Source organism: Neopsephotus bourkii, unplaced genomic scaffold (genome assembly GCF_033783945.1).
Source record: "Neopsephotus bourkii isolate Nb327-2 ecotype Australia unplaced genomic scaffold, CSIRO-AGI_Nbou_v1 NB_1630, whole genome shotgun sequence".
Lineage (NCBI taxonomy): Eukaryota > Metazoa > Chordata > Aves > Psittaciformes > Psittacidae > Neopsephotus > Neopsephotus bourkii.
The window spans coordinates 4,830,813-4,845,097 of NW_026902105.1; the positions used below are offsets into that span (position 1 = coordinate 4,830,813).

General features: G+C 36.0%; 1 protein-coding gene across 1 annotated transcript in view; it reads right to left on the bottom strand.

Moving 5' to 3' along the window:
• Nucleotides 1-2,700: 2,700 nt before the first annotated feature.
• The window catches only part of ANGPT1 (angiopoietin 1), a 159,559-nt gene continuing 147,974 nt past the window's right edge, over nucleotides 2,701-14,285 (bottom strand). The window contains exons 8-9 of the mRNA XM_061373389.1: nucleotides 13,174-13,304; nucleotides 2,701-3,032 (exon numbers count right to left, since the gene is read on the bottom strand). Coding sequence (XP_061229373.1) covers nucleotides 2,872-3,032; nucleotides 13,174-13,304 — 292 coding nt within the window. The 3' untranslated portion in view covers nucleotides 2,701-2,871. The remainder of the gene's footprint in view (nucleotides 3,033-13,173; nucleotides 13,305-14,285) is intronic.

Genomic DNA, 14,285 nt, shown 5'->3' on the forward strand with positions numbered 1-14,285 from the left:
TCAGAGACACCATTTTTGCTAAGTGTAAGTCTTCAATTCATCCAGTTCATGCATATTCAATTTAAAGGGTAAAACGTGTTTTTACGTATGTAGCTCCTCACAGCTTTAGTGTTGATTTAAAAAGATAGGTTGGTCTGAATGAATGAGTCCAATTAAGCAAAAATTCCTGAGAAAAGGAGGATAAACTGACTACAAAGAGATGTTTAAACTGATCCGTGTAGTGTTAAAAGGTATACAGATGGAGCAAGAGGCATTTCTGGCTAAGAGATCAATGGAGATTTGTCACTGCCATGCAACATGAGTGAATGGATGATAGAACACATCATAAGGCAAGAGAAAAAACTGTCACACTTCAATTTTTATCTTTGTGGAATTCAAGAAACTTTTATTTTAATGACAGAGTTGTATGATTTGAACTTAAAATTAGAAATATAGGGCCCACAATTTTAATCAAGGAAATTGAATAAAAATACTGAAACATGGATTTGAAAGATTAGTAATGTAGATTTCTGGACAATCTGTAACCAGACTCCCTTTCTAGGCTTTGTGTGAGTTTATTACTATTTCATACAAGGAATGGTGAAGGCTTGAAAAATGTTGTTAGCCTGTCACAGAAAGGTATACTTAAAGCAAAGCAAAACACAGACTCTGCAATTTTTAATAATGTTTTATTATAAAGGATAGGAAACCAAATCCACAGTTTTTTTCAAACCCAGATAAATAAACAGTAAGTATCATGCTCCTTTATTTTGAATGTGGTTTTCCTTTTGCAATAGGATCTGCAAAAATAGCATTACTAAATTGAAGACCTGCAAAAATATATCTTTTGAGAATATGGAGGAAGACGGACCACATAGTTTGAACATAAATGAAGACCATTAAAAAAACTGCTGGAAACGGAGACAAAACAGCTCTGAAAAAACTGCTGAGTAAGGAGTAGTTTGTTAACTTATTCAGCAGAAAACAGCAAATTAACCCTAGGCAAGATTACTTCAAATATATATAAAATATATACAAATACACAAAAAGAAAAGATCTTCCTGTTTAAAACCAAAGAGAACCATGTGGGGCCTTGTGATCTTTAAAAAGGGATGTTTAAAAAATCCTATTCCATGGAAATAAGGGGGAGGGGTAAATGGGGGGGAAGGGAGAAAGAAGGGAAGGGGAAGAGAAAAAAATAAAGGCAGTTACTCTGTCACTATCCTTTAAAAAATAATCAGATCTTTTTTGTGCCTGGTCTCAGGAACAGTTTAATGAATGAAACAAAGCAACAGACAAACAAAAAGTCACCACATGCAGATTTTGTGTGTCATGTTCATCATAATTTACTTGATGAAAATATTAATTTTGATTTCTGTGGAAGCAGGTTAAACTTTTTCATTTTATATATAGCAGAAATAGAATGACTGCAAGCTACTTTCCCAAATGGATTTTACTCATATGACTAAATCACAAGGGGCTGTAAATGGAAAGAGTTTTCTCTGTACCCTCATGGGCCACCCAACTATTTTGTTGCTTGTTGTTTTAGGAACTTGATCTTCTCCAAGAGTTGAAATGTGCATCTTTCCCCCCACTTCTCCAACATTTTAATATAACAAAATTACATGCTAACAACATTTAAGCAGTCTTCTAAAGTTCTTATAATATTTATATCCTTTTGAGGTTTTGCATCCTCAGAGTGGGGTCAGGGCTGCCTGTACAAATCAAATGACCATTACAGGAAATATAAACATAATATTTACAAGTTCACAACTCTTTATTTTCTATACTACTCTGATGAGTATTTTTTTATAGTTGTAGCCTAAGCACTGTGTAGAACTGGCATGCTTCTGATATTCACAAAAATGTAATAATAAAGAAAAATAATGATAAATTGCGCACATGCAAGGATACTGTAAAATGAATCCATTGCCTTAAGCTATGCATTTATGTAATTTTTATATACCCTAACAGTTTGCCTTCCTGTTTACTTTTAATGGAAATATTCCATGAAAAATCCTGTGTTTTCTTTAGGATAATATTTCACATTCTTTAAACCTTCCATTAATTTTTCTACATGACATTCAGACTGCCTCTAACGAAAGAAAGGAAAAATCTCAAAACACAGCTACTTTTGTTATCACACTATAAATCCTACCTCAGGGATTATGCCAATTATCTGATTTACTTTTACGGAGCAATTGAAAAATTTATGCTTATTACCCTTATCATTCTTTATGTGTTTGACTCAGTTTATTTATGAGAAACGTGTCCTTAAAGGACTTAATGAAAAATAATACTCACACAAATTATTTGACTCTGGGATTAACATAAATCCATCCACTATCCAAATTCAGTTCATTTAAGAAAAACAATATTTGGAGTGGTCATCTTGAGTGCCTTAAGATGAGTCTTAAAAAAGGAGTCTCTGTAATCCATTTTCATGGGTAAAATTTTGGCATTTCACTGCTGAATAACATTCTATTCAATAGACTGTAGTTGATATATTTCAGTTCTTCAAATTCTGAAGCTGTTGCTGAATAATCTTGTACATTTTTGTATCTTTTTTTTTTAAGAAAAAAAGGAAAAAAAAAAGACATCCACTGACAAGCACCAGGTTTGGGCAGAATAAAGAGATCCAGGTGTTCTCTGGAAAATTATTGCAGCTACCTTCTTCTAAACCAAGCCTCCCTCAGTCATCAAAATGGAGGAGTATTTTCTGGGGTGACTTGGAGAGTTTTTGCAGGTTATGGGGTAATAATGAAGCAACTTGTCATCATCCCTACATGCTGCTTTCAAGAAGACCTTCACCTTTTACGTTCAAACTATGATAGTGGTGCTAACGAGGGCAGTGTCATCCTGGTTTGTTCTGGGATTCACCACTGAATGTCTTTAAAAATCCAAGGGACGAATCATCATGGTGGTGGAGCGTAAGGAGTAGCTGGGGCCTTTGAAGTAGTGCCACTTGATGCCATTGAGCTTTCCATGGTTTTGCCCAGCTGTATAGAACATTCCATTGAGATTGGAGGGACCACAGGCATCAAACCACCACCCTGAAAACATTAAAAAAACAATTAAGCTACAAGTGCAGTAAGTATTTTTATTTTATTTAATAGGTTTAGCTGATTATCAAATTCTAGTGTTCCCAGGCTCATTATTACTCCTACTGTGGTAGTGGGGAAGATATATTAATGTTTTCCTTTTTTTTTTGCACTTCTGTGCCATCCTATAATCAGTGGTGCTGGAGAATGAACTTGTACTTACAGAGTTGGAAAAGTATCTAAGTCCTAACTCATTCTTGTTTTATATGCGGCATGTGAAGCAAAAGCAAGAACGACAAAGACAAATAAACTGTTTCTCATTATTAAACAGTACTACAGCTCATCCATCTAAATGTCAACCTCAGAGAAAGACTATAATTTGTAAGCATTTTTGCATAATTTCACTTGCTTGGTTATTTTGAGTATATGCGTGATTCAATTTTATTCACCATGTCTTTTCTATTGCTTTAATTGTGATTGTTCAATTGCTCAGTTTTCTTATTCTTTCTGGTCAGATGGGCTTAGCAAACATGGGTTATGAGTGTGGTGGTGCTGCCCTCTTATAATAATTACAATACTATAACAATAGATAATCTGTATTCACAATGGTGTACAAGGAAACAGGTAAACTCTTTAAGACTTCTGATAAATTTATAAACAAGACCCAGGAAATGAATGGAAGGACTAAGTGAAGAAGACAAATATAATACTGTAAGGTGGTGGCAGTTTGTCAGAATGCCTGTGTGCATGGACAGATGGTTTAGAAGACTACCTGAGTGTGCATGCATCTAGGTGACAGTATGGCCAATTTCAATCAAGACATATTTACTGCAAGTACCATTTGGGCCAGAACAGTGACATTCACTCCTCAATCTTATCATTTTACATATGAAAATCTATATTAAATCTTGAGCCTCTTAATCTTGATCTTTAAATGTGACACTTTTGCATCAGCAGTGTCAGGAAGGTCCTCACATGGGTCCATTTGAGATTTGTTCACTTCTCTGCAAAGCCCCATAGCAAGTTCTCACCTGGCACCTAGAAAACTGACAAATGCTTATTCATTTTTATTCATTTTTTTTAAGGGGCTTGCAGACATTATTTACTTATGTGTCTACAGGTAGCAGAATTGTTACCTGAATTACTTGAAGAACACCTACTACAAAAAGATACTAAAAATGTTACTGGTTAATATCAAAGAAAGCTGCTAATTGCATTTTGTGCCCCTGCAGGATGCAGCTTCCTACTCATTAACCCTTTGAACTCTGTGTGCAGTACCTTATATTTTATTCCATTGGGAAGACAGGGCAAATACGTCTTGCCCAGATGGCTGTGATTCTAGTTCACTACTCCAGCTGCATTGTAAGACTATTCTGAAAAGTGAGGTGGCAGAGATTTAGAAAAAAGACCAGAACTTTGCTTTCAGAGAGCAAACCAGCATTCTGGTTTTTACAGAATGGCCCAGTGAACTGTTCTGTTGGCACAACTGAAGGAGTATTAAATTGAGAAGTTAGGATAAAAAAGAAATGTAACAGTTCAGGAATTTTTCAACCAGAGTTTTCTGCCAGAGAAAATACACGTAAAGCCATACCTCCACCTTTGTGAGTGCTCTGTCAACACAGCACTGAAATTAAACCAGACATATTTGACAAGTAGTTGTGAATATTACTAACAAGGACAGAGGTTTTGCTACCATTTGTATGACTGAATGCAGAAAATCCAAACTTACTAGAAATGTACCTTTGGTTGCAAACTGTATGCAAATAATGTCATCTCACCTTTAGACTTCTACAGGAAAAACAAGCGTATATGTCCTTAACCAATGGAGAAAATAGAGTCAGTGATGAAAAAGAGAGTGAGTCTTCAAATCTCTTTTTAATTGCTGCTTTAAATTTAAAATTAAATTAATCAGACAACTCTCTTGCTTACATCCCCAAAATCTTTTCTTGTTAAGGTGAATTTTGGACTGCCATGGGAGTTTTAAGGAAAACTCCAAATAATGTGAAACTTGGCAATACCAAGATTGCAGAGCACAAATTGACAAAGATAAACTAGGTGACATGCTAACTCCACAGACAGTAGTAGGAGACTTGCTGTATATCTTGATGGGAATAGAATTTTCTCTCCAACAGCTGACAGGTTATCTATGTAATATAACAGAAAGATGCTTAGCTCAGACAAAGGAAGACAGAATGAGTCTGCATACTGCAAAAAGCTAATACTCTCAATGTCAAAAAATATATTAACCTCTATTTATCAAGAAAGATTTCTGCTGAGTTTGGGGAGATCTTTTTTCTTATTTTGCTGGTGGGTTACTTTTTAGTTTTGTTTTTTTTTTTTCTCTATAGTAAGACCTATGTCTGTAAATCCTTATCACAGATCTTGTGTATCTTTCCATGTAATATAGTTGTACAGAATATTTACCTCCGTGTATGAAGGCAAGTAATACATAAAGATTGAATGTTGACTTTTGCTTTTGGTTTTTAAATGCCACTTTATTTTCAAAAGTTATTTCAGCCTGCACATCACAACACTGTAATATTCCCAATACCCCCTGCAAACATTTTTCAAGCACTACAAGTAGCAACAAACTCATCTAGTGAGTGGCTACTGAATGCTGCAAGTGTCACACTGGACTGAAACACAGGATTCTAAATTTTCAGCATGTTTCCTACTCTGACTTCTGGAAAAGTAATTCAATCATTAGAAGTTCCTTTTGGATAATGTGCACTGCCCTTGCAAATCATCCAATTTCATCATATACAGTGGTTAGTCTTGTATCTACCTATAATGAATGCATTGTATAAAAGAATTTTAAACTATGCTTTACTACTACTGATCTGATACTGACCCTGATTAGCCTTCAGATCCAGTGCTTACTCTGTCCTTTGTATTCAGATCCGTGTAATTTATGTTTCTAGTCTTGTAATTTCTTAGATTTTGGATAATACATAGTGGGCTTTTTTTCAGAGGTAACACTTCATAATAAAATCTTAAGGGAAGAATTTATGCCAGATAAATTCTGGCAAACTTCTATTTTGATACAATTGACCTCTCTTTGATTACAACGTTTTACCTAAGGGGGCAATAAACAAAGAAGTCTTACAGCTGATGTTTTACTGCAACTACAGTATGATCTTATAGAAACTTTAGACAAAGTTAAACAGGGAAAATCTAATCCTCATATTTCAAAGCTGGAACACAGATGCAGATGGGTTCTGTTTATGGTGTTGGGATGTGAAGATATGGCAAGCTTTGCTAGTTACCATTTCATCTTAAAGGAAAAGCTATGGATGTAGAAATGGCCTTTTTAGGATGAAGATTTTCAGCTATGCCTTGCAAAATCTCTGTTAAAAGTGGAATCAGCTGAAGAAACACAACATTTTACAAAACTTGTGTGAGCATTTGCTCAAATCTCTCATTAAAGTTTTCTTTCAAAATGTAACTTAATGAGCATTATTCCCGCTAGTAAGATTGTATTTTTTTTTTTTTTAAGATATTTCCTAATACTGCATTAAATGTTGGGTTTACTTTCTCTCTTTCTTTTTGTAAGTTTTTGTAAGTTTTTTGTTTGTTTCTTTGCTCTTTCTATGTAGTTATTTCTCTCCATCCTCCCCTGCAGTCCTCTTAAAGTTCCTCATTCCCCATAGGGCCTCAGATTATCAGAAGACTTCCTACTGCATGCTTCAACATCAAAATCTATATCTTTGAATGGATATAAAGGAAGTAATTTTTCAGACACCTTGTGCATAGTGGGAAAGAGGAATGGAAACAATTACTTTCTTGATAGCTGTAGATGGGGGAACATAAAATAGAGGTTTCTGAAAGAGATACCTGTAGCAGTGCCATCGGAGAAAACACCAAATAAAACAGACCCAGAGCCATGAGGAAAGATTTCCAGTAGCTAAATGTTGACTCATTCCCTGAAGTTCGTAAGATTTTTTCTCCCATGAAGAATCTTGTTTATGTTTCACTACAAGGTAATGGCTTTCCCAAATAAATATCAAGTCTTCTCTGAATGGCAGTAAGATTTTAACCTTGAAGATGATAACCTTTGGCAATATTTTCCATGAGATATTTGATTTGGGCAAGATGACTCACGATGCGTGGGCATTATGAGAAATAGTAATGGAAGCAAGATTTTAAAGTGACTAATGAAGTGGGAAAGAGAAGGTTTTCATTAGAAGGTTGAGTATGTTTATTCAGAAAAACAGGTAGTTTTGTCAAGATGTTGTGATCACAAAATCACTAATTTCTTATTTGAACTGAGGGTTGATTCAGTTTTTTGAAGTTAGCCCAGTCCACCTGTAATAATTTGTGCAGTACAAGCAGCATTACTGTCTCTGTTTGCAATAAACATCCTTAGGTCATAAAGTACAATGTCCAAACAAAAAATAATTTAGCTAATACCTTGATAAGTTCTTTGAAAGTTCATCTATACAAATAAACTTGAATCTTCACTGTAGAGAGCTGCTCTTCTGAGCCAGTTAAGGCATGCTCATACTTTATGGACTCTTATTTGGTCTTTAGTTAATGTTGCTATTACTGCTGGGAAGTTGTTACATTTTGTGTGGCTCTTTTGGTTAAATAAATGGGGTTTGAGTGCTTCAGCCTGATTAAACCACCTATGACCACATATTTCAGCTCCACAGACCTGCCTGTACTATATCTTTGGCCAAATATAAATGTATATTGAGATAATTTGCATGACATCTTGCAAAAAAGCCTCACCCTACATAGTGAAGGAGCATTGTTCAAATTAGTAGTGATATTACAAGAAATAGCCAGCTTTTGTAATGGTTTTCTGAAGTCACAAGTATAATTTTTATATGTTAAAATCTTCTTTGCAAAAGCAACATAGAAAAGGCTTTTGTATGGCAAAGCTAACATATTTCCATTTTGGCTTGTGGTATTAATTGTAATTAAGCATATATGTACGCAAAATTCTTCGTTAGTAGCCCAGTGCTCATCATTTCATGAATGCACTGTAAATCTGACATGCACGGGGAATGTGTTAATGATCATACAGGTTTAATAAAAGATTCTTAGTTGCATACATAGTAAGAGAAGTAAAAGCATAAAAGTAAAAGAACAACAAAAGAATAGGCATGTAAACCCTGCACATTTGATGACATACCCTTTCTTCACACATCTCTGCTCTCTCTCCTCAATACACTCTAAATGCAGTGAGATCAATACAAACCATTCAATAAGATCCAGAGTATGCTTCAATGGTACATGTGTTTGGGTGTATGAGATAAATGGATCCTATGAAAAGCCAGATTTATTTCTAACCCTCTGGGTTTGTCCCTAAAATTTAGTGCATTTGGCACTACAGCCAATTAAGAACACTTTCTAATGCAAAAATATTGAAACAGTCTTCACTGTTCAAAAGACATAACAATTTATTTTATGTAACATTCCAAGAAGTTGAAATGTACTTTTAACAAGTTAGATGGTTATACTTCGACTTTTCATTGGTAACTTCTCAGCTAGAAGACTAGGTGTAGTTTTGGATGACACCTCTAGCTATATGTGAAGCCACTGGATAGAGTCCAAAATAGGAGGAAAATATCCAAAATATAGGAGGAAAGATTTAGGGTTGTTTAATCCAGAATTCAAAAGACAGATTGCCAGCAGTCTCAAATTCATAAAAAAACACTGCTGAAAAAAAGGGAATGGTCTATTCTTTCCAGTGAGGGAGGATAGGTCAAGATGGAACACATCTTGTAATTTGTCAGAGAATTAGTTTAGCCAACAAACAAAGTTTTCTTATATAAAGTGTAACCAAACTCAGTAACAAATTATATTATTATTATTATATTTCTATCACTAGAAATCTTGACGATGAACAGAAAGACAGAAATAAATAGGTAGAGTCTGTCTTAGAGAGGGACTAAATGACCTCTGGAATCCATTTCCAGGACTATGTTCTTTTATTCGTTAAAGTATTGGATTCACCAGACTGTTATTTAGCAATTGGTACTCGATATTCTGAAGATTAAACCAGAATTTAGCTGGGAGGACATAGGATGAAAAAGGCATTGACTCTTCATTCAACTGGATAACATAGTCCTATAAACTTATTTCTGTTCACTGCTAATCTGTATGGTGGTTATATTTCTCTATTTAAAATGTTAGGCAACATAAATGATACCTCATGAATGGTGTTTTCAAAGTAACTTTGTTATGGAAGCAACAATCTACATAAAGCCTAAAAATTGGTCTTTGCCTGTGTAAGTGGATGTATATACAGGGGTCCAAGCTGGATACCTTTAAGTGTACTGAGGTTGCTACTTTAGAAGTTTCGGTTTCATACAAAATATTAAAGAAACGGTGGCTTTTTCTAATTGGATTATGTATGGACAGATTTCTATATTCAGCCAAGAAATTCCCTCTAAGCCATGACCAGACTTCTCCATACCATTCTTGCCAGAGGGTCATAAAGTGCACCACTTGAAGAAAAAAGCAGTGAAACAATAAGCAATAGTGCACCACTGTTTCGGATTGTCATTGGGCACTCTCGCTTAATAGATGAGAAATCCATTGAGGATTAACAGATACATGAGAACTGTCTCAGATTTGGGAAGCCCCTGAGATGCAAAAGATACTGGGAAAATACTCCAGGGAAGTATCATTTGTTTGTATTGTTCTTGAGCCCAAACTAAGACATCTGCTGCTGACTGCTGTCAGAGGCAGGAGACTGCAGCTGGATGGACCTCTTCTTCCAGTAAAATAAAAGAAGTTATTTCAGTAATTCTATGCTGCTTCAGCCCTAGAAAGACATAGAAAGACTGCCTGTCACTTTGTCAAAGTATTTCAGGGATCAGAGGTTTAGAAACATTCCAATTTGTGACTTGAAACCAGGTAAATGCCTTGACTGCAACCAATACAAGACAAAACAAATCACCTTAAGGCTCTTTTACTATGGGCTGAATTACCATAAGTCACTTTCCAGTGACTGAAAACAATTGCACAACTTCTGGTGCTCAGCTGACAGGTGGTATCCTGGCAGAATGCTCTAACTTGGCCTTGTGCCCACGAATGTGAACCAGAGACATTAAATGTTCTACTGTTGGAAATCTATCTGAAGCACTTTGGGCATCTACTCAGTGTTTCATCCCAGTGACAGTCTGTTACACTGTAAGTGCTATTTCTTACAAAAAAGCTGCCCCTGTAGTTCACTGGAGTACTCTCAAAAACAACGCTGTGAGGATACAACGTTTTCATTAGTTTACTGGCCTGAGACATTGTACTAGTTCTTAAAAGATATTTTTAAGATAGAACTGGGGCTTTTTACTGTTTTGACAAATATTAAGCTTAAATGAAGTAATTACTTGAATAAATATATTTTGTCTCTCTTTAAAGTAAACATAGCATGCTTAGTTAAAATTTTTCAAGGTACAAAAAAAGCAGCTAAATCATTTAACTGCCATGTGTATTTCACAGGGGCTAAGAATCCAGCTCATTCATGTACTTTTGAAGTCATGTACTTAAAACTGCATTAAGATAAAGTCAAGGAGCATGGTTCTTGAAAGCACAAGAAACACACGCACAATTCTATTGATGTTACTGTATTATTTTCCCAGTATTTATTTCTTATTCTGGGGAGTGTGCTTGTTGGGGGGGAGGGGTTAGGAGGAAAGAAAGGAGAAAAGAGGATAATAGTTTTGATATAGACCAAATAAAACTGACAACTAACAAGATCACTGAGAGAAATATGTGTTTTCCTTACATTTTTATTTTCAGCCTTGACTATAACCATATCACAGTCTTGAGCTTCAGCTTATCTCAGCCTTTATTCCTGACATAAATATATTCAGTTCACCTCATAGAGATAACATGTTCACCCAAACTGTCAAGATAGCTTGAAACCTGCCTGTAGATTTCATATCATTCATCATTAAAAGCTCTCTGTGATGTTGCCAAAACTAACAGTCTGGTATCGTTTGGAAAAAAAGAGGTTTTCCAAAACCTGTTATCATTGCTACTTTTCTTAATTAGTCATTGTCTGTGGAACAAAACTGAAATCTACTCACTAAACAAATGTTTTGATATTTAATTAAATGTCTGATATTTTTCAAGGAATGAGGAAGTCATTTAAAAGAGCATAGCGTATAGCAAAGTGTTGGGGGAGGATTCTAGCATGATTAAAGTTTTTTCTTGAACTACATATTACTCAGTGCTGTACAGCCTATCTCCAGAAGATTTGGTACTCAGAATCTAGTCCAAAAGACTAGACTCATCTATCCCCAAAGGCTAGCTCAATCTCCTTTCACTCTGCAGTGTTTTGCTCTATTTGTTCTATTTGTGGTTTCCTCAGCCTTTAATAATACTCTCCCTTCATCCATACTCCTTTAATTTGCTACCAGTATGTTCCAATATGTGGTTTTCCTGCTGATTTACAGGACTGCTGCTACAAAATATATGTGAACCTTTTGTAATGGTTGTTCAACAGCAGGTTGACCTTAGAGGGGCATTGACCTGCCGCAGAAGCCAGGGCAGGAAAATAAACAAAACCCTCAGCTCCCAGAATTAGCCGTCTGGGAGCAGAGGTATTTCCAGGCAGCTTGAGTATATGAATGAGTCTGCACTTCAGACACAACTCACATTTAGGAGCTTCTCACTAGACTCTGGCCTGCCCTGAAAGTAAGATACTTTAATTTAGATGATATCAAAAGGGAAAGGTCAACAATCTTAATTAAAATAAACACTGAGTTCTTAACCATTATCTGCCTCTAGAACTATCTGGTTAGGTTTTTTTTATTTTATAGAAATGGAAAGGTAACATCTGATCACCTGTCTACTGGAAGAAGTTTGCCATGCTGACATTTAATAAGACATCAGTAAGGGAAGTTAGGAAAGTTTGAAAAATTGGTTCTTTGAAGACTTTCCCAACTGGGTCATTTCCAATTGGCAAAAGAGAATGAGGAGGTAGGTTCTGGTCTGATATAAATTCCCAGTGATGGGAACCTATCTTCTGTTAGCAGATGATAGCTTTAGAGGCTCATATATTCCTCAGTGTGGCCTGAGATGAATTAAGTCTGAGTGCCAGTAACCACAAATAATACCAGTTCAGCAGTTTGATCCAAAATACTGAATAATTTGCATGCTATATGTTTTTTTTAACACAAAAGATAAAAATCACCGAGGGAGAGTCTCTGAAGAAGGTCAGATGTGAAAATAAGGGCCTTTTTTGCCATATAGTTCATGAACCAAAGAATCCAAATTTAATCTTTCTGCTTTAATGTGGTGCCCTGGAGACAAAAAATGAGTTTACCCATATAGGGATTAGGAATAAGCATAATTTTCCAGGGAAAGTTCTCACTCTTTTGCAGAGCTTTAGGTGTCTGTATGGGGAGACCACATCAGATATTCTTCCTCTGCACTGGAGGGAACAAACATCAGTCATATACACTATATATGACTTGGTGCTCTAAACTGTCTCAGTATAACTTCTCTGAGTTTTCCCCAGCTCAACTTCTCTTTGTTTCCTTCCACAGTTCAACTGATCTCACTAAGGATACCATCTTAAATCTTGCAGAACACCTATGTGCCACAATTTGAACAGGGTATTGCAGGTCCAGTATTTCACAGGTGAGTTATTTGGCCATTGCGTTAATTAAGTTTATATAAACATATGTATTACACACATATAAGACAGAAAGCTGACTCTTTATTCCAATAACAGAATCACATCCCTGAATGAGGTAGATAATGTATTTCAAATTTAGATTCTGATTGTTTTTAAACTTTACTTTCTAATGCTCGTTTCCCTGTGTTCTTTGTCTTTTTCTTCTTTTTCTTGCTAATTTTCCTACTTCTCACAAAGTTTCTTCCCTCTTCTTCATCCCTTAACTTCTCTCTTACTTTGCCTTTCTTGCTTCAACAATAACTTATGCTTTCACACTTGAAATTGTTCAGTGCAGAAGTATACTGACTGCATCTCTGAATAATCCCTTCCCTGCTGATAGGAATCTTGAGGTATTGGCACTACCACAATACATATACAGAAAAGAGTAGGAGTAATAATAATAAAAGGAATTTTCACACAGCACTTACACATCTGTGAGTGCAACTTCATCCGTGGTTACTTTAGGAAAACAGAGTAGATTCCTATCAACGTATCACATATTTTCAGAGTTGTACTCACCTCCAGTCAACATGAGAGCACATTTACACATGCAGTTGTCATTGTCAGCATCTTTTGTACTGAATTCAGCACCATGTAAAATCAGGCTACTCTGTTTTCCAGCTGTTCCACTGTGGCCCTTTAAATAAAGCCTGAAAGAGCAAGAGAAAACAATCAGTGTTGGCAAAAAAGAAAAATAAAATATCCAGATCTCTTTCCACATCAGGTTTGCCTTGCATGAAATGCACTCAGAAAATGCAGAAATGTTTTGAATTTTGGCTCAATCTCTTTGTTTCAGGTGTAAAATGGGAACATTCTGGGGTTTTCGATGTATCCATAGTAGCACATTGTCCCTGCCACAGAGCAGAACTGAGCACAAGAAATCTGCAACAGAAAATGCAGCAAAGTGGAGGGAGTCAAGAGACTGAAAAGAGAAGGAAGAGAGGTGTCAAGAGATCTGTAATACATTGACAGGATAACTGAGTATTTGGGTAGCTGATCTCTACTGTGGCATAGAAACAGCACTTCCAGTTAACAGCAGCCATGTTATTAATCCCTGGGCTTGATTTCAACAGTTTTAGAATTTTTAATTTCACCAGTTACAACACAAGCCAGCAACCCTCTTCTGCCAAAGATGTGTCTGAAGGATTAATGGAAAATAACTTAAGAGCTCAAGCCACAAAAGTCTTCATGACTTGCAATGCTAAATATCCCTTTTCTTAAGGAGTTTTGTCAACTAGTTGAAACCACAACCATGAGCTAGGAGCCTGAGCCCAGCCCCAGCAAAAGGACAAGAACATTTCTGGTGCCCAGGGCTATAGTGCCCAAATCCAAGCATGCCAGCTGGAGAGATGGTGAATAGAGTACCTCTGTCCCAGCAGTGAAATGGGGAACCTGGTCACATCTGACCTGAGTTCACAACTGCAGCAACAGTTCACATGCACAAGACAACTGTGAAGACAGGATAAAACAGGAGAGGAGGGGAAAGCAGATTAAAGGCTTTAGAAGCTCTGTGAGACAGATATCACTAGGAGACAGATGTTCACAGCAAAAACTACTCCTGTACATAGCCACCTACATCAGACATCTGATCAATATGCTCTTGTTTTTTTCATAAAACACTGCTGGAAGAT